At 40.6% G+C, this 20,673-nt stretch overlaps 1 protein-coding gene across 9 annotated transcripts; it reads right to left on the reverse strand.

Annotated features, from left to right (window-relative positions):
• Positions 1-365: 365 nt before the first annotated feature.
• FBXO30 (F-box protein 30) lies at positions 366-20,393 on the reverse strand. 9 transcript variants are annotated; one of them, XM_088666246.1, is made up of 9 exons: positions 20,164-20,340; positions 18,381-18,429; positions 14,028-14,100; positions 9,590-9,630; positions 9,194-9,293; positions 8,191-8,222; positions 7,025-7,129; positions 4,600-6,664; positions 366-3,191 (listed from the first exon to the last, which is right to left on the reverse strand). In XM_088666246.1, exons 7-9 carry the CDS (start codon positions 7,087-7,089, stop codon positions 2,988-2,990), a joined length of 2,334 nt encoding a protein of 777 aa, XP_088522372.1. In that variant the 5' UTR covers positions 7,090-7,129; positions 8,191-8,222; positions 9,194-9,293; positions 9,590-9,630; positions 14,028-14,100; positions 18,381-18,429; positions 20,164-20,340; the 3' UTR covers positions 366-2,987. The 9 variants fall into 9 exon arrangements, with proteins under 9 accessions (XP_088522372.1, XP_088522370.1, XP_088522371.1 ...); XM_088666244.1 differs by lacking the exon at positions 8,191-8,222; XM_088666245.1 differs by lacking the exon at positions 18,381-18,429 and having other exon boundaries at positions 20,164-20,292.
• Between the last annotated feature and the right edge of the window lie 280 nt (positions 20,394-20,673).

Below are 20,673 nucleotides of genomic sequence, written 5' to 3' on the forward strand. Positions count from 1 at the left end.
CATCAGTCAATTTAGCAGAGTATTGTCTCAGCCACACGATCTATACTGTCAGCAACACTCCAGGGTTTAAGGGGAGATTGTGGAGATTGAGCCTAGGACCTTCTGCTTGCAAAGCAAATGTTCTACCCCCCCACCTCCACACTGGCCTAGCACAAATAGCATGAGGATCATTAGCACAAAACACATCATCCTAGATCAGGCATCCCCAAACTGCAGCCCTCCAGATGTTTTGGCCTACAACTCCCATGATCCCTAGCTAAGAGGACCAGTGGTCAGGGATGATGGGAAATGTAGTCCAAAACATCTGGAGAGCCAAAGTTTGGGGATGCCTGTCCTAGATCAAGGGAAAGCATGCACTAAAGAGAGAAATGGCAAATACAGTTTATTAAGATTATGACAAACATTGCAAAAAATGGCATTAACTGAAAACATTCAAAGGAGTGTGGGGTTGGTGTGAGAGAGGAACAGCTGGAAAATGTAAATAAAGGCAACCAACTTGGACAAAGTACTAGGGCAGGCTTGTGTATTTAAAATACAAGGTACAGTACAGGAGAAAAAGTCAAGTATTGAGAAACTACATGCCACTGTTTTGTTTAAAAACTGCATAGCAGTATGAAATACTGGTATCCTAGATTTGCATTGCATTCCTGCACACAGAAGAGTATACCAAACAAAATTATTTAGCATTAATGTTTTAATAGCTCTGGATTAAAGTTTTAAAAAAACCCACAGTATCTAAATTTCAAAGTAAAAGTGCACAGTATTGAGAATGAAGTGTTCAAAAAGCTAAATGTGGAAAAATGAATCAATTTTCCTCACAGGTACAATCAATTTTGGAGCTAGGGAGCCTTCTAGTGTAAAAGGCCTTGTGTTACAATATATGTCTCAAAGAGGCCGAGGCATATTTTTGCCTATCTCTGTATTTAACCGCCCCCCCCCCCAAAAAAAACCCACAGTTAATACTTAAGTACACACTGGTGAGATATTTGATTGTTAAAGATTAGTGTATACGGAAGTATCTTGTAAAAACTGTGGAAAGGACATTCTTGGTTGTTCCTGGGCTGACATCTCTGTTTTGGAGAATGGCAACTTCCCACAGATTCTTGAAGAAAATGTCTATACCTGGGTACTAGAGGTTTATTGGTTGTAAGAGCAGTATACTTGAATTTACAAAGAATGCTCATAATGATGTCCCCTTCTCAGGTACTAAAACAACTAAAATTAGAAGTGTTCTATTGATTGAAGAAAAATTATGCAGGATTAAATGAAAATTCTCTAGACCCTTCAAAGAGAAAGGCAGCTTTGTGAGAAAAGTTAACTGATCCCAAGGTCCATTCATTACCAAAAGTCATGTAGAGCAAGCATTCATGTTCCTTAATGGTATCAATATATGGCACAAGAGAATGAGGCTGAGGTTTGTTTTTCAAAAAATGGGGCAACTTGTGATGAAAAAGGCAATTATTTCCCAGATTGGAGTCATATATGCTGAATGTATGAACTCTTGGATCAAGTACTTAAATGATTTCATTATAAACACTTCTAATGTAGCCATCTTTTTTCAAAATGGAAACACCCTATTAATACAATCTTGGTTTTCGTCTATGGCACAAGCTCAAACTAGCAGTATGGTATAAAGAGAGTTATGGTAGTATAGTTAAAGGCATTCTTATAATTACAGTAAACATTCAACACAATGTCCTCATTATGGAAGACTGGAAAACGATGGAGTCATGATAAAGATGAACATGCATTTAAGATATGCTGTTTGCAATGAACAGGTTTTCATCTTATAAAGATGGCATGACACCTCTAGCCTAAAAGCATTTGTTTAGAAGCAAATTCCATATTTCAGTGGAACCAACTTCAAAGTGTGCTCAGAATCAAGAGTCCTATGCAATTTAAAATAGCCTGGAAGCAACTAGTACATTTGTAGACATGTTAACAATAAAATGTATTACATTGATACCACAAAACAAGCCCTTCATTAGATCAATGAATTAAAAATTGTGGATCATTTTTAGCTAATTTACAACAAGCAACATGAATTTTATTCAAGTTCACCTTTTATCAATCTTTGCCAACAGAAGATGGGAGAAAATTTATTAATCCAAAATGCTAGTCTAGGTATACATTGAAGTCTGAAATAAAATTAACTTTTGTTCCATTACACCAGAGCTGGGGAACCTTTGGCTGAACTGCAATTTCCATCCCTGATTTCTGGCCTTGCTGGCTAGTTCTGATGGGAACTGGAGTGCAGGAACATCTGGAGGGCTAAAGGTTCCCCAGCCCTACATCAGACTTTTATTTGCAGCAGCCTTTGTTGACCATCAAGAAAAAGTGTCATTAAAAGGAATTCTGCTTCATTAAAATCAGGAGTTCGTTAACGGACTTCAAAGAGCTTTGATTGCGCCCCTTACTTACTTGCATCAACACCAAAAGCACCCAACCTATATAAGTCTCCTTAACTAGAAACTTAACTAGAAACAGTGTTACATACCACTGAATCAGCTTAAATGAGCACAGCAATCTTTCAAAAATGGAAAAGATTGTTCAAAATATGCACTGCTAAATGCTATGTAGCATTCAGCTCACTTGTATCCTTATTTGCAGAGAGACCAAATATATGCAGTTTGGTCAGATTCCTGTTTATACAATTGTTCCTGTCTGAATTTGCATACCTCTAGAAGTGAATAAAAAGAAACAGAACCGTAAGTCAGAGAAATCCTTAATAAAAAGTTTACAGATAGGAGTTTTATAGAAACTACTCTGTCCAGCAAGTTCCATTGTTTCAAACATTAAGGCAACTTTCATTAATTCTAACCAGACTGTATTATAAAAAATAAATGCCACTTCAAAAATTTATGTACATGACAGAGTAGATTTATCTAGAAATTGTATTTAGTAAATTAATAAAGTGTCACAAAGTATTACATAGAGGTTACATCAGGTGCTTGAGTGTATGTGCAATTGGAGTCAATTCTTCGTGTTTAAAGTACAGGTTTCAAGACAGAGCGCAATGACCGTCCTTCTTTTGTAAGTTCTCGTGTGACACACATACACGGTAGTGGTACAGCTTCCTCCCGTCTCTCTACAGCATTATAACTGCATTTCTTCAAGTGGTCAGCCATGCTTACAATGTCAGCAAATTTCCATTCGTTTACAGTACAAAAAGCTGTGCTGAATCGCCACACCTAGAAAATAAATTTTTCTTATCAAAGTGCATTTAGTTCTGCTTTTTCAGGGTTCAAAGACTGCATTTATAACAGTTATGGCAGCAGTGTTTCCCAGCTACTAAGTGCATGGCAGTACAGCAGTAAACAAAACCCTAAGTTCATAGGACAATACAGTGGTCTGATGAAGAAGGTACAGTTTGATTATCAAGACTGTTCCTCCAGCTCCTCATCGGTATGGGATGTAACTGGCTAACATTGCAACTGCAATTGATTTTTTTGCTAACCAGTTATTGCCAAACCGTGGTTTGAAAATGTATTCAGATGAGGGTTTTGTTATCAGGTGTTGGGGTAGATGTAACACTAGCCACTTATTGCCAAAAGTGAAGAGTGTGGGGAGGGGGGAAATGTTCTTAATGGCAATTAAGCCTGTGAGATGTTATCAACCAAAGTGTCTTGGTTTCGTAACCAGAAAACCTTTCATCTGCATCCTTCTTAGCAATAAGAAGCTATGGCAAGAATAAGTCAAAATGAAAGACTCATCCTCCTGTCACAAACACATGAATTTCTATGGTAATTTTAACCACTCTGGATCCTAATGATTAGCTGCCTTGAGAACCAATCTTTAATGAAAAGCAGGATATAAACATTTTTAAAGGTACAGTACAGGGCATTATTAACACATTCTTAATCTACAGATTTTGTAACAGCATTCCCTTAAACCATGTGGTGCTCTTTTATTCTCAAATTGTTTTAGATCAAATGCGCTAGTTTTAAAGAGATAGCCCATCTACAAATATTTATTAGGGTTGTGTTTACGTTTTACTACTGAAGAGAGTGATGTTCAATATTTAGCTTGTGCTCACTAGCATAACCCTTTACAGATCCAATTCTTTATAAACTCACTACAAACTCCTGCTTCAGCCAGGGTCCCACACTGTCCAGTGCCACTTGGCTCATCCAGCATAAGTCTCACTGCCTTGGCCATACATCAGCTTTGGTCTTACCTGTTTTATTTGCTTACTCTCATTACTTTGCTGCCCACTCTATCTGCTATAGGTGTTCACTAGCCACTGGTTGACAAGGCTAGGGAGGAATCTGACCTGTGTTTCCAAGGGGCCATTTGCTTCCAGGGTCTTTTGCCTTTCTAGCAGCAAACGTTTTTGTTGCTTTGCTTTCATACTCATTAACTTGGTCACAACTAGCTTGTCTAGTGCTGGGGACCTAGGCAGATCATAGCCCAGGGGTTTATGGGGCACTAGAGGCTTCCTGTTCAAAAAGCACAGTTCTTATTTTTAGTTCCTCTTTTATCTTTATTAGCAGTGATGAGGACCCACCATGCTTGGGAGACCTCAACCCATAGACAAAAGAACATACTAATTCTAAAACAGAGGTAAAGGCAATTCCATGTATAGTTATGCATACAAACCTTTTCTTTTATTTGCCACGAAGAACTTCCATCTGGATATGTCCTCTTTTCCCACAGCAGTATGACCATTCCTCGTGCCTGTAATAAACTTCCGCACACATCCCTCATTAATCGCGACACTCGTGAAAGCTGACATAAACTAAAACCATCTAGAAAACCTGCAATGTGTTGTAGAACTTCAAAAGGAAGATTACTCAGGTGGTCACTACGTAGTCCTAAACAGCATCTCTTATCAGGCTCTGTCAGCACAGTAGATATACATGGCTGAACCCCAAATGACCGAAGGTGCCGATCATGAATAATCTTTGCCCCTTGCGTTGAAGGACAGAATCTGCGTTGAGAATATGTACATCCATAATACGCCAGAGGACACCTCTGCTCCATCCAGCCATTGAGGCCAGCATGAATGTCACCATGTACATTCTTAAAATGCGAAGGAAATTCATTTCGTCTAAACAATTGTCCACAAACAAATGTAAACATTGAACGCTTTGTTTGGTATCTAGCCACACATTCTAGCACCAAGTCTAGCCCAAGAGTCTGAAAAGGGCTTGGATTTGAGAGCTGTGGATTTGCATGATCGCATGCAGAGGCTGAAGCAATCTCTCCTACCATTGTATTTGTGGCCAGAATTGCAGAAGGGAGAGAAAACGTCTGCGTCCCAAAATCAACACGGTATCCGTCAATAACACGACTATCGGATATTCCCCTACCACCGGGAGAGTCTCCAAGACAAAACAGTAATGCTGCTGTGATTAAATCTATTCCATGAAGACCCATAGGATCTTCTGTTATTTCCAAATCTGATGTATCCACTGCTTTGTCTTCCTTTGGTGCAGATATGTAGTGATTTGCAAGGAAATTGTAATTACGGTGAGGAATTAAAGAAAATACATCTATGCTTCTCAGTCTGTCCTGATCAATTTGTTTCTGTATCAGTTCTTCATTACAGTACTGTGGCAGATATACATGATTAACAGTGCCGTTAGACAAACTGTGGAGAGGTAATTCTTCCTTAAGTTGTGTTGCTACAGGAATAGGGCTGCAAAAACCCAATGCTTCAACATGAGAAGCATTACATACACCATTTGCTACATTAGATTGGTCAGAATTACACATACCAAGTTCTTTACTCTGTTGCAGTGTATCTGCGCCTGTATCGTCTGCATGAAAGCCATTGCATAAAGAGGTATCAAGACCCATATTCAAATTGTACTGTTGCATGGTGTCGCAACAAATGTCACTTGAGCCATTTTGTTCCAACTGTGCTTTTTGATTCAAGATATCCAAGTGAATACCACCAACTGCTCCCATGTTATCTTCATCTAGACAGTCAAGTTCTACTTTATGCATTCTACTACAATTTTGCTCTTTTGGCTGAAAATCTTCACTTGTTTTAGGTGGTGAAATGCCAAGCTTTGAGCTTAACATGCTTATGTCTCTAGTAGCAGTGTTCAGGATATCTAGAGCTGTAGCTAAACTCTTTGTCGTTTCCACAGTAGCTTGATAAAGTGCACCATAAGACTCTTCATCAACAGGCATCAAGCCATTTGAAAGTGCAGCATCTGGGGCACCTGCAACAGAAGTCTGTTCTCTGGATTTTACCACCTCATCACCTGTTTTCGATGTCATAGTTGCTACTTTGAGAGATTCAAGGAGCATTCGTTGATCCTGAAGGGCAAGAGCCATGTCTAACTGTTCAACTTCATCAACATCTTTACTAAGATTTTCATAAGATTTTCTATCTGCATAACTGACAGGCCATCTGTTCCACTCCATAGTGCAGCACACCACACTTGCAGGGCAAATTTCTAGATGTTCAGCAATTTTGTTTCGGGCTACAGTAAATGGACAGCCAAAGCCACTGTTGAGACAAGGCACTCTTTCAAGTGGGCATAAAAGGCGATGCTCTGCAGCTTTGCATGAATGAAATACTGCTCCACAAACCAAAGGGCAACCAATCAAATCACAGGAAATGCCAGCCTCTGGTCTGGTCATACAGCGCCGACTAACACAGTTGACGCAATGTAGATGTTGATGTTCTTCCACGATGGCAAGTTCAGTTCTAGGAAAAGAGGAAGATAAAGCACACCAAATGTCCATATTTGCTTTTAAGAAAGCATCAAACTTGTAGCAAAGTACTCTCTGGTCATATAAAATCTGCAAGTGCCACTGTATGCACATTGTATGCCATTGTATGCCGGAGATTTGGCTACCGCATATAAATAATAATAATTTCACATGTTTTGCCAGTCAATCTTTGTATTCAAAAGCATTTCATTCATTCTAAAAGTGAAACTATTTCCTAGGAGCTCTATCCGGTTGTTCCACAAACTTTATAGGTTTGGGATTTTACTACCATCCCACATTGACCTTTCTAGTCCTTTTTAGTGATTTTTAAAAGCACTGGAGAATTGAAACTTACTTGCGTTCAGGCATACTCAAGGCAGGCACAGTAGGAAGTCCTCCCCCCGCTGACAGTGTAAACATGGTGACAAAATCACTTCACCGCTACAAAGTCCTGTGGCACCTGTTTCAAGGATAGATTTTGATCAAACCCTAGATAACATCAAAACAAATTTGCAAAAATAGGGTATTGTCTGGGCATTATACAAATGCAGCAAACAAGGCTTTCAAGCTAAGACGAAAGTTATTTGATATTTACACAAAGAAGCCCTTTGTTTATTATGTTAACTTTCAAAATGGTATTTTAGCTCCCTCTAGTGACCAAATAATGAATAATCAGCTAATATGAATTTTCAAGGACTTTTGTTAAAGAGGAAGGAACCCTGTAAAGCTCTTCACCAACACACACGTGTGTCTGAGGCACTACAGAAAAACTGTTTGATCTAGGCGTAAGAATGTAGCTTCCCAACATACATAAAGTGGGCAATGAGTTCTTTCACGTTTGTCTAATACCACACACAAGTTGAATATATATACCTGCTAAGACAGGCATCCCCAAACTGCGGCCCTGCAGATGTTTTGGCCTACAACTCCCATGATCCCTAGCTAAGAGAAGCAGTGGTCAGGGATTATGGGAATTGTAGTCCAAAACATCTGGCGGGCTGAAGTTTGGGGATGCCTGTGCTAAGATCCTCTGATGGAAAGGTGCTTTACATGCTAAGCAATGTAATTAGGAGCTATATGCACCCCAAATTCTTGATTTCTTTTATTTTTTGCAGGAGAATTTGGTGTGCTAGAAAATACTAATGATGAGGAATAAGCTATAATTTAGAGACCATATCCACCTCTTAAATGCATAAAAACTAACTTAAAGATAGATGCTTCTGAAATACGAACCCAGGTCAAGGCCTACTGAATGTTTCAGTAGAGTGTGATAAATTTCTTCTTCACAAGTACATTGCAAGCACATTACAAGAAATATGACTATAGCTGTGAAAAAGATTTCAATGCATCTCCCATTCAAATCCAACACTGTCTCTAAATTAAAAACTGGCCCCTGAATAAGCCAATAAAAAACTAAAAGCATAAGAAACAAAAAAATGTATTTTAAGCCCAAATGTTTCACCACCAAATTTAAGAAATGTATTCTTCAAATAAACCAAATCTTGCCAATATAATACGTACTTGAACTTGCTCCTTGAAGATTTGGAGAGTCCCTGAAACAGAAAAAGGCTGACATCCCTCATACCAAAGGCTTCATTGAGGAGTCCTATATGGCATTAACAGTATTCTAGTCTCTTGCTTTACTCATGTGTCATTCAAGGATTAAATTAACAGATGCAGTAAAGAATCACACTTGGTCTTACTCCAAAACCATGCAGACACCACACACAAAGAGCAGCCATATAAGGGAACTGCCTTCTTTTAATCAATACTTAAAAGATTCAGGCCCAAAGATGAAAATTGTGACAATATATGCACAAAATTCAGCTTAACTTTTAAAAAGCCATATTTCAGATAATCCAACGTGGGTACCAATTATTCAGTGGAGCTCCACCCCAAAGGGATTCAGGAATTTAAGAATTAGTGGAATTTTCCTTTTTTTAATTCCTCCGCCCTCTCAATCTCTGCCTTCTGTGCCATGTATTTTTAGATCAAGGACAGGGAACCTCAGGCCTCTCTACCTGGTCCTAGATAAGAAAGGGAGGGGTGTGCAAGTGTGTAGAAACTAACCTACTGGTACAAAGGTAAAATTCACATTCATTGCCCTGCTCGTTTTTGTCTCTGGCCCTGCCCACCACTGGCATGAGGTTCACACAGAGGAGAACGTGGCCCTTGGGCTGAAAAGCTCCCCTTCCCTGTTTTGGATTGTAGGTCTGTGGGTGAGACTGTTTTCTAGTTCTAAGCTACTCTGGGAGCCCTTTTGGCTGAAGAGTGGGATAAAAATGCTTTAAATAAAAAAAAATCCGCTTGGCTAAAGTCACCTAGTGAACTTGCAACAAATGCAAGAACTCCTCAGCTCACAAGCCATTCGAATATACCAGGCCTTAGAGCAAATTCTACTACTTATAAATGCAACCAAAATACCAAGATGTCATTTTTCAAGCTTCAGCTCTATCTTCTCTTGCTCAAGAAGTGGTTCAGTACTGGTTTTTGAACATCCCTATGAACAGGAAAATTGACTCACCAAATCAAGACCTTCCAAGGGACAGCAGAGCAGTGAGACTTTTCTGTGTAGACTCCATTCATATAATATGCAGATGAGGATAATCCCACAGCTAAGGAAACTAGGAAGAAACAGAATCAGATTTCAGAAGCTATGAGTTTTCATATCCCTTTCTCCCTTTATTTTCATGGCTAAGTTGTTATGAGGTGAGAAAATTCAGTGATTGACACTGCTAATTAAATCTATTGCAAGAACTACAAAACCGATAAACTCTTATGGTTGAAAACATCCAATTACTGTATGATAGCAGCATATCTGATGAAGTTTCCCCACCATTAGTTTTCCTATTCAATGTATTTCCTTGTGTTTTCTCCCCACCCCCACCCTCCAGTCCCCTTGTTATAAGAGCTTACTTACCAGTTTGTTATTGCTGGAATAGAGTTCAGGTTGATTTTTTCCTGTAACAAATCATTTTCAGTAAAGTTATTTTTTAAAAAAATAATATCAACCTTAGAATTATAGTATACTGACATGGTTAGAAAAACACACACACACACACACACACACACACACACACACACACACACAATCTTCTTAACACCAATGTAAACTTTAAAAATTATTAACATTATTTCACAAGACAAGTTTTTTGATAAACTAGTGGAGAAGTAGGTGTTGTCCACGTCTGGACATTGCAATAAACTGTGGAAACAGCCTGTTATATACCAATGCACTTTAGCTGTGTTTTGTGAAGCTGCTTCAGAAGCAGTAAGCACAAAATGGAATAATAATAATAATAATAATAATTTATTATTTATACCCCGCCCATCTGGCCGGGTTCCCCCAGCCACTCTGGGCGGCTTCCAACAAAACAGAAATTCTAAAATACAGAAATCCATCAAACATTAAAATACAGAAATCCATCAAACATTAAAAGCTTCCCTAAACAGGGCTGCCTTGAGATGCCTTCTAAAGGTCTGGTAATTGTTGTTCTCTTTGACCTCTAGTGGGAGGGCATTCCATAGGGTGGGTGCCACTACCGAGAAGGCCCTCTGCCTGGTTCCCTGTAACTTGGCTTCTCGTAGTGAGGGAACCGCCAGAAGGCCCTCGGAGCTGGACCTCAGTGTCCGGGCAGAACGATGGGGGTGGAGACGCTCCTTCAGGTATACCGGACCGAGGCCGTTTAGGGCTTTAAAGGTCAACACCAATACTTTGAATTGTGCTCGGAAACGTACTGGGAGCCAATGTAGGTCTTTCAGGACCGGTGTTATGTGGTCTCGGCGGCCGCTCCCAGTCACCAGTCTAGCGGCCGCATTCTGGATTAGTTGTAGTTTCCGGGTCACCTTCAAAGGTAGCCCCACGTAGAGCGCATTGCAGTAGTCCAAGCGAGAGATAACTAGAGCATGCACCACTCTGGAGAGACAGTCAGTGGGCAGGTAGGGACTCAGCCTGCGTACCAGATGGAGCTGATAAACAGCTGTCTTGGACACAGAGTTGACCTGTGCCTCCATGGACAGCTGTGAGTCTAAGATGACTCCCAGGCTGCGCACCTGGTCTTTCAGGGGCACAGTTACCCCATTCAGGACCAGGGAGTCCTCCACACCCGCCCGCCTCCTGTCCCCCACAAACAGTACTTCTGTCTTGTCAGGATTCAATCTCAATCTGTTAGCCGCCATCCATCCTCCAACCGCCTCCAAGCACTCACACAGGACCTTCACCGCCTTCACTGGTTCTGATTTAAAAGAGAGGTAGAGCTGGGTATCATCAGCATACTGATGGACACCCAGCCCAAACCCCCTGATGATCTCTCCCAGCGGCTGCATATAGATGTTAAAAAGCATGGGGGAGAGGACAGAACCCTGAGGCACCCCACAAGTGAGAGCCCAGGGGTCTGAACACTCATCCCCCACCACCACTTTCTGAACACGGCCCAGGAGGAAGGAGCGGATAAGCACACACTCATACACACACACACTTTTCTGTTCTAAACTCCACTACTCCCTTAAGAAATAAGTCACTGGGATTTTACGAAACATGTGGGCATATAGACTGTTATGATTTTCAATATTGCAATTCAAAGCACACTTCCATGGAAGAAAGTTCTATTCAAATAAATATATGTGAAAGTAAATATACCAGGTAAGTATCCAGGTAAGTTAAATTTATAGAACACCAGACAACTGATAATAGAATGCAGTGCTTTGTTGGTGTTCCACAATGCAGTACCATGCCGTTCTTTTCATGGCTATAATATTTTAATTCCTGGTAATCCAGGTACTAAACCAGTTTCCACAGTCAGATGTGTTGATCTCGTGTTTCAATTCAGTGCATGTGACAGTAAATCCCATAAATGCTACTCAAACATCATACTTGAACTCTGTCCATAAATTGCGACCTGTAGAATTTTATTTTTTATACCAATATTTTATTATTTATCGACAGGCATCTCAAAATGAATTATATGCATTAACAATTAACAATTTGTTTTTAAAGCTCCACCTCTGAAAAGCGTGTATTTCAAATAATCTGCAGGGTTGGACAAATATTATTCCAATTCCTAGAAGTCAGAAAGTACTCTTTCAAAGAATAGCAAGAAGAAGCTGTTACAGGCCACTGCATTAATAGTGAGACAGGAAGGGGTATATGGAGAGAGAAACAAAGTGATCAAGAAGTAAGAATACTGTACAAAGATAGCACACTGGAACAAGGAGGAAAGGAAACAACATATTGATGTAGAATAGCGAAATTTATGTGGCGATGGACAGGGAAAAAGTTAACCAATGCCCTTAGTTCACTTCTACCAATAAAAATGATTTTGTATGATGGTTCAGGAGCAGAGAATTGCAGGACTCTTGGCTGAGAGTCCTGGAAGACCTGCTCCCTGTCTTTTTCCACCTGGCTTGAGAGGGTGGAACCCTAGCTCCAAAAGGTGAGGCTGCTTAAGAGGCCAGAGACCATCTTGGCTACCTCTTAGTGCAGACCTACGTCATCAAGCCTCAGCTTCCAGCCACTGCTCACCATGAACCAGGATTGGCAGCAACAGCAGCAGATATCTTCCAGGCTTATCACAATATTTTATTCTTCTGCCAATTGTGCTGTTTTAAATGTGCATTTTATATTTGACTTCCTTTAGTAATGTTTTCTTTTTAAATGTTTATGGGAATATTTTAGTTTCCTGTTAATTATGTTCCTTTGAATGTATACTTTATATTTGTATACTCCAGTGATGTTTTATTTTGGATTGTTTTATTTGATGCTGTGGTCAAAGTGTTACAAGGTTTTCAGTTCTTTCTAAAGCAAGCATGCACACAATGCCTGTGCATTATTTTCCAAGAATTCCCCTCCCAATCCCTCTTGCTGGTTGCCAGCACTGGTATCTTAGGAGAAAGGGTCTGCAAAACCTGCAAGTGCCAACACCGTACCTTTTAAAATTCTGACCATTCAAAGCATTATTTTTCATAGAACTACACTACATTCACTTGGAATAGCAAGGTAGTTGAACTGCAATCCTGGTGAAACAAACATGGGAAACATATTTCAACCTGCTCCTAGACACTTGCTTGCCAAAACCCAGTCTTATTGACCATCGTGAAACTTGATTTCCAATCAGTACGGTAAGATAAGAGCTTCTGATATACTGGTCTCTTACTAATGAACAAACCTAGGCAGAACAGCTGCTCATTTCTGATTAGGCAATGTCAGCAACTGGGTTCAGTTCATCTGAGATGTTGGAGTATGTGTGCTTGCCTGTTACCAACCAAGAAACCTAAAAATACACACAGTTCTGGTGAGATGTACACTGCTCTCAGAAGGTACAGATCACCTGATGTTATTGTACATACTACAATCAGCTGACTAGAGCTCTCAAAGTGTGTTTGGAACGTCTGCTGCCAAAACTAAAATTCCAGCTATAGCAAACAACCCGATGACCAATGTTTGTATGAACAACTAAGAGCATAATAATGACTTGAAATAGAAAGCTCTTGGTATTCAAAGTGTAATTCAACTCCTTCTCTGCTTCTTGTGTATCCAGTTACTATAGCTACACTTTAAACTTTGAACACTGGAATTCTAACATGTCAGTGTGTATTTTTCAACCGTTTCATACATTTAATAAAGTACACTAAGATAACTGTTTAAAAGTCGGTAATATGGTAATCTCTTACTAATTGGTTAACTGAGACATCAAACATCCTGGTTTGTGTTACGGTAGGTGCAACTCAGAACCTACCCTACACCATGGTTTGCACTTTCAGAACAAGTAAGCTGTGGTTTAGAGCCGCTTGTCTTCTTGTGTTTTTCATCTGTTTAGCACTCAACTTCACAAGTTCATAAATTTACTCCCACCTCCATGAGGAAGTAAGCCTCTTGAGACAGAACGAAGGAAGCGTGGTTCTGAATTCAGATGTGACAGCAAATCAGAGTGAGTCCAAGCTGCACTGTGGAAACCGGCATCAGTTCAAAGTATGGTCTGATATGAGTTTAGCAGCCCCTCACAAATCATAGTTTATAAACAGGTGTAAATACTGTACAGGATTGCAAAACTAATGTGCTGAAGCCTCTTAACTATAAGTAGTATTTCAGATTAGTTTGTAAAATCAATTGCTCAAAAATATTGCTTATAAATTCTAAATTATTTCTGCCCATTTTCAGAATTCAGATCAAAATTACATCACATTGAGAGCTCCACATGAGCACCTTTCATCACCCTCTTCTTTTCCTCTTCCTAATGTTCAGTTTTAAAGTCTGAGCTGGGATCACTGCTGTGAACATCTCAATCCCCTACCCCAAAGTGAGCTCTGCTTTCCCATTTCAAATATCTTTTTAGAATGGCTGGCCTTCTAACTTTACATACCTTAAGACACTTGGTACAGCTGATACGACAAACCCTCTATCTTGCCTCCAGAAAGTGTACTTAATTTCAGAATCTGGCCAATAAAGTGGTAGGAAGAAAATCAGAGCATATTGTTTGTTACTGTTACCTTAGTCATTAAATTCATGTACAATGGAAATATTTCTGCAATAGACTTTCAATTATTTTACAATACTTAGCACATTCAAAAGTAGGCAATAAATTCCTTATTATTGCACATGCATAGGCCTATACTACACACAAGTCAAGCAAAGCATGGGATAAAATATCTAATTTTATTTTTCTGTCTTTGCTTTTTAGGTGACATAGGATTTAGGATTCTGTTTATTTCACTATTTTCAATTAGAATTTTAAGTTTACAGTATTACTAGATTACAATCATTTCATTACAAATGTTTAGCTCTGAGATGGCAGTTCAGAACAACTGGTTTTCTTTATGTCTCTTTTTTGGTAACGTTGTTGTTGTTGTTTAGTCGTTTAGTCGTGTCCGACTCTTCGTGACCCCATGGACCATAGCACACCATGGGGTGAACTTTTGGTAACTTACTATCCTCAAAACCATTATTTACTAATACCTTGGTGAACAGTAAACATAATTGTTTTAAAAATATATTTTAAAATATCTTTTTTAAAAAGATAAAAAGTATATTTCAGACAGATCCGCTTTCATTATCACATGCTTTATTTTCCTAAGTACTTGGTATAGTAGGCTGTTACACAAACATAGCAGAAAAAAAGAACTTAGATAGATCAGACACAGAAGCACTACCTGGTTAAATTAGCATAGGAACCAAAGCAAATAGTCAAATTTAATGTGTAACACATTTCTTCTCACATGCAGCAGGCTGTGCAGAAGTAGCGTATGAAACATTTAAGGGAGAGGGTTCTCTTTAAGAGTCCAACAAGTGTTCTAAAGTTGGGGGGAAACAACTGATCACTTAAATATAAAAAAGCCCATGAAGTCAAGAATAGCTGTGTCTAAGTTCCAGGTTTTTAAACTGCATCCATAGAATGTTATGATTGTAGCCTGAGGGCCCTTTGCTCTCCAGCCAAATACCCAATCCCTCAGTTGGTTTCAGGCACCATAGGCTTTGCAGTTTGCTCCAGAAATTTTCTGCCTTTTCCTCTCCCAATTACACCACATGGCCTAGATTTTCTTACTAGTCATGTGCCATAATTATAAGCATCTCTGAACAGGAACTGGAACACAGGAGTCATGATGAAGCATGAAGCAAGATGAGGCAAACATCAGAGCAGCACAGAATGCAAGTGCCCAATACTATCATCAAGTTCACTGCATTGGGAAAGATGGCTTCCTTATGATCTGGCCAGGTTTCTGTGAAACTCTGGACCAGGGGTTCCCAAACTAAGGCCCGGGGGCTGGATGCAGCCCACTCGCCTTTTCAATCCGGCCCGCGGATGGTCCGAGAATCAGCATGTTTTTACATGAGTAGAATGTGTCCTTTTATTTAAAATGCATCTCTGGGTTGTTTGTGGGGCATAGGAATTCATTCATATATTTTTTCAAAATATAGTCTGGCCCCCCACAAGGTCTGAGGGATAGTGGACCGGTCCCCTGCTGAAAAAGTTTGGTGACCCCTGCTCTGGACTCTTAAGTCGCTACAGTAGTCGCTTCTGTAATTAGTACAAATTGTCTATGATCCATGCCATTATTCTAATATTTTAACACTGAAAATACCTGGCCTATAGATGAAACTTTTCCTTCTCTGTTAAATGCTACAACTAAATTGATGTTTCAGCTCTATTTGCATTTAAGGATTATAGCTTTGGACAGTATTGTGTTTATACAAATATTTAAAATAAGCATTCAGCTTTAGGACTGAGGTGAGAAATCTACCACACACAATACACTACAGTCTGCCAATTGTTAATTTCTGTAGTTGCACTTGCCCTAAAGAAGCCACTTATATAGCTTGGAATCTGAGGCATGGAAGATAGACTTAACACAGAGGGCATATTATTTTATACACAACACTGAGGACACAGAATTTTATACACAATTTGTCAAACATTATTTCTAGAAATTAACATAAATTTAGAAAAGGAAGAAGTTCGTTTTTCTCAAAATAACATTTTCAGAGACACTTACCGGTATCCAGAGTTTGCAAGATTGAGCCTGGACCATCAAATAAATGTACAAAATAAAACCCAGGATACACCTGCACTCAACTGCTTGCCCTCTACTTCCACTGCTTAATTTACCCCACCAGTGCATTATAACCTTATTTTTGCCTATCCTGTCACCCATAACTTTATTTCTTTATTTTTATCTTCTGCACTGCAGCACCGAACTCAGTGCTGGTCCAATAGTCCCTTGCTATTGTCTTTCCTTCTGACCATAAGCACATCTGGTTGAAAGTCTACTGTGCAGTCTGTCTTGTATACTTTATGGTCACCTGCTGCTGCTCTTGAATTTAGAGCATCAGATAGTGGCATGTCTGTATTGCAAAGGAGAGGGGGGAAATAAACCCCTTCCCACCTCACAATGAAAGAAAACAGCTCAAGAAAACAAAAGTAATTTAAAAATGTGGGGAGGGAATGAATGGCCACAAACATGGAAGTGTGACATGCCAAATAAAAGGAGTAAAAATACAAACAAAGGGAAGTGGCAAATGGCATTAATAAAACTATTAAGGAAGAGGTGTAGATATAGTTACAAACGAAAGGAAGCAAATATCAAAAAAAGGATGTCAGGGAACACTATCAAACTTATGCCTGCCTTAACATTAATGTTCTAATCTTAGTTATAATATTCAAGGATAGTGGTTTCTGAAACAATTTATTTAACTGAATGTTCAGATCCTACCTCCTTTTGGTTTTGGCTGTGCTCTTGCAACTGCAACAAATCTCCAAACACCCACTGAAGCTCTCAGTCCCTCAAAATGTTCCCCACCCTGTAGTAAAGGCTATTTCATGCATCTTGTGGTGTATAGCCACCCATTTACTAATGCCTTATTTTTAAGCTTAATAATAATAATAATAATAATTATTTATTTATTTATACCCTGCCCATCTGGCTGTTTCCCCAGCCACTCTAGGCGGCTTTCAACACAATATTAAAATACAATAATTCATCAAATATTAAAGCTTCCCTAAACAGGGCTGCCTTCAGATATCTTCTAAAAGTCAGAGAGTTGTTTATTTCTTTGACATCTGACGAGAGGGTTTTCCACAGGGCGGGCGCCACTACCGAGAAGGCCCTCTGTCTGGTTCCCTGTAACTTCGCTTCTCACAGTGAAGGAACTGCCAGAAGGCCCTCGGCACTGGACCTGAGGGTCTGGGAAGAACAATGGGGGTGGAAACACTCCTTCAGGTATATCTATATATTCCATGCTGTTCCATACATTTACCGCTTATGCTAATAGTACTGTCAGTTTTCACTTGATAGAAATTAAGATGAAATTTAGATTAAAATATTATAAAAGTAGTTAAGTTCTCTCAAAATGCTAGTAGCTAAAACACCTGGCAATGTGTTTTCAATATTTCACAATTATGCAAATACTGCCTACATTCCTTCATCATGGTTCTGGACACCGAGTGTGTTTTGTACCTATTTTTTTTATTTTAAATATCTGTACCCCAATGGATACTTTCAAACTTTGGATTTAATTTAAAAGCAACATACTGGTTTACTAGATATGCTGGCTTGTTTTGCCGATATGCCCTGTTCTAACATCTGCACCTACATAAAGTGTTCTAAATTGGGGCCTAGGGCACAAATGATGCACAGAGAAAAGATGATGCACAGAGAAAAATCTGCATCCAGTTTCAATAGCTGTAAAGTTTGCTGCTACTTGCTGGATTGGAGAAACACATGCAGCTTTGAACATATGGTCAATGTGTTTAGGTCTGATGGAAACAGATTCCAGACAAATAGCCTTCTCTTTCTCAGCAAGAGCTGTCAACACCCAAACTCTGCTTAACACAAAGCTTGTGGCATAGAGCAACATGTCTATAGACTGCAGCTGTGTGTTATAGTTTCTAGATTGGGAATATAATCTGATGTATGACATAATGTGGAGAGAACCCCCACCCCCAAGGTGTTACTGCCCATTAATTGCTATTTAATATAGTAAATTCCTTTAAATCAAATGAGCTTAATCTCAAAAAATGTGGTTGGGATTGAAGTGTTTTCAGAAACAACTTCACAGTTCAAATGGCTTAATGTACTACAGCTGGGCAATAGTTTCTCCATATGGTTTCCAAAGCTATGTAATTTCTGAAAACTCTGGAAGTACTGCAGGACATATTTAAGAGACATTAACATAGTATATAAAAATAGGAAGCCGCCTCAAAGCTTGCTTAAGTACATACATATTACGTTATCCACCCAGTCACCACATCTGCCACCCCTTGATTGCACCTAAGATAAAGAATGCAGGGAGAAGCTTAAGGAAAATGTTAAAGTTTGTGAATACTGTACAGAAATTCAGTACCGAACCTCAAATACTGAATGACTCCAAGACTTATTGTCAAAGAGCTGCTCCTAATTGTAACAACTCATTTCAGATAAAATAAGCATTATCAGATACATATACATATACAAACCATGTCACTTAAAGAATTTCATAGTTTATAATGTTTTATTGAACAGGATTATTCCCCCACCCCTCTTTTTAAATTCAGGCTTAAGCCATATACTTCAGCATAACTCAAGTCCCAGCTATATTCTTTCACTATTTTTTTTTTTACTACGTAGCACAAAAACTACAAACTGTACTGTTACAGTAGATGCCAACAAAATGTGATAGGGAAATTCAGAGAACTAAAGTAGTGTTCATATTCCTCTCTGAACAATAGTCCCTATGGTCACTGTTTCATGTCTTTTTAAAAAATCTGACAAGGTTCTCTTATTTCACAATTACTACAATGTCTCCTTTCCCAAACTGTAGCTTTTACTACATTCTGCTTTCAGCTTACAAACGTTTACAAAACATTGTACCCATCCATTCATTTTCAATTAGGTGATTGATTATTAGAAACTCTTCCATATTAGATATGTAGGCAAAGATGTTACAAGAAGCTATTCCAAGAATCAATACCGCTTCCCATTGTGTTCTATTCCTCTTTATAACAAGTGACAGGCAGAGCCATACTCCTTCCCTCCCACATGTTTAACATAGGGAACGATGCCGTCTCCTTTTAAGGCTCAGGCTTAACCACAGGACAACCCTCAATGGAGCCAAGTCATCTAGGGCAGAACTGCCCTTGCATTTAACCATTTATTTTTAACACACGCCCATATAGGAACCCAGGGAAATCCCCTTCGGTGAATCTAACACGCTTATCTGTAGCCTACTAATTTGTTTAACACCTTCCCTTGGGGGACGGGAGGGCAGGGAGCGCGATGCCTTGCAGCAGTCGCACCAACACACCCCAACTCACAATAGGGCTTTTTTGACCACTGGGAGCTGGGCGCGGAGGGGGGGGGGTTGTGTGTGTGTGTGGTTGAGCAGCTCCGCATATTACTGCCGTAGCCATGCTAAGTAATCGGCTCAAGGAGGAGGCGGTCCATTCCCCTCTGTCCATTGTTTCCATCTACACCAAAGGGGAAAGAGAGAAGAGGAGGGGTGGTCCGCGAAGAGAAGGGAAGGAGCCAGCGCCACAGGCGTATCTTCCCCTTCCCTCGCACCGACCCCTACCCTCCCTTGAGACCCGTCTTAAACACAACGGGGGGGCGGGGGAGGCCAAAAGCAGCAGCGCCACTGCCCCAAGGAAAGCACCTCCCGGGGCCTCCTCATAAAAGACCGCGCCAGCTGTCAGCCCCTCATGGCAACGCCCCCCTCCGGGCCCCGACGACCACCATCACTCCCATCCCGCTTCACAGCCCTGCGAGAAGGTGGGCTGACCGCCCCAGACCAGGCCGGGCCTGTCCACCCCGCAGCTCCACACCACGCACCGCACCACCTCCACCAGCCGCCATTTGTTTACTTGTCGGCCGGCAGGGAGCAGCAATAGCAGCAGCCGTAGTTCGAGCCCACCGAGGGGAGCACAGACAGAGAAAAGCCCTCAAGACTCGTCCCGCCCCGCGTCTGTGTTCTCCCTCCCGCTCTCTCTCACACACATACACACACACACACACACACGTAAGACTCACCACTCGGTCGCTCTCCAGCCTCCTGCGCGTAAAGCAGCTCGAACGTGGAGGGAGGAAGAGAGAGGAGCAGGCGAGAGAGGCAGCCGCTCCTCCGGACGCCCTGAAGATTCGATCCGGTTCCGGTGAGGGGTGGGGCGGAGGACTTGCCAGAGCTGGCTCGCAGCGGCGCTTTCCGGCTACGCCGCTCGCTCGCGCGCTCTCTTCCCCAGCTGCGCGCAGCGGGGCGGTTGGGGGAGCGGGTGTCGTAAAGGAGGGAGGAGGAGCAACGGGAGTCCTTGCGGCCAGCAGCGCCGGTGACGCAGCGAAAGAGAAGCGAGCTTCCCACCGGGGGAGCGTGACAGAGGCTGTCCCGGAGTCCGGCGACACCTCCGCGTCGCTCTCCCTTACTGTAAAATACAAGGGCGCCTTGCATTTTATTCGCGGCCATTATCTCCAGGAATTAATGCTAACTTACAATACAGTACTAGTATAAATTGTTATTGCGGAGGATAATGGCCCCGGTGGAGTGCA

This window comes from Zootoca vivipara, chromosome 3, assembly GCF_965207765.1.
Source record: "Zootoca vivipara chromosome 3, rZooViv2.hap1.1, whole genome shotgun sequence".
Taxonomy (NCBI): Eukaryota; Metazoa; Chordata; class Lepidosauria; order Squamata; family Lacertidae; genus Zootoca; species Zootoca vivipara.

Coding starts and splice junctions, on each gene's coding strand:
- FBXO30 (XM_088666238.1), bottom strand. CDS start 7,089: ATGTTTACACTGTCAGCGGGGGGAGGACTTCCTACTGTGCCTGCCTTG. Junction 6,665..7,024: donor TTGAGTATGCCTGAACGCAA/GTAAGTTTCAAT, acceptor CTCTTTTCCTAG/AACTGAACTTGCCATCGTGG. Junction 3,192..4,599: donor CGTGGCAAATAAAAGAAAAG/GTTTGTATGCAT, acceptor TTTATTTTCTAG/GTGTGGCGATTCAGCACAGC.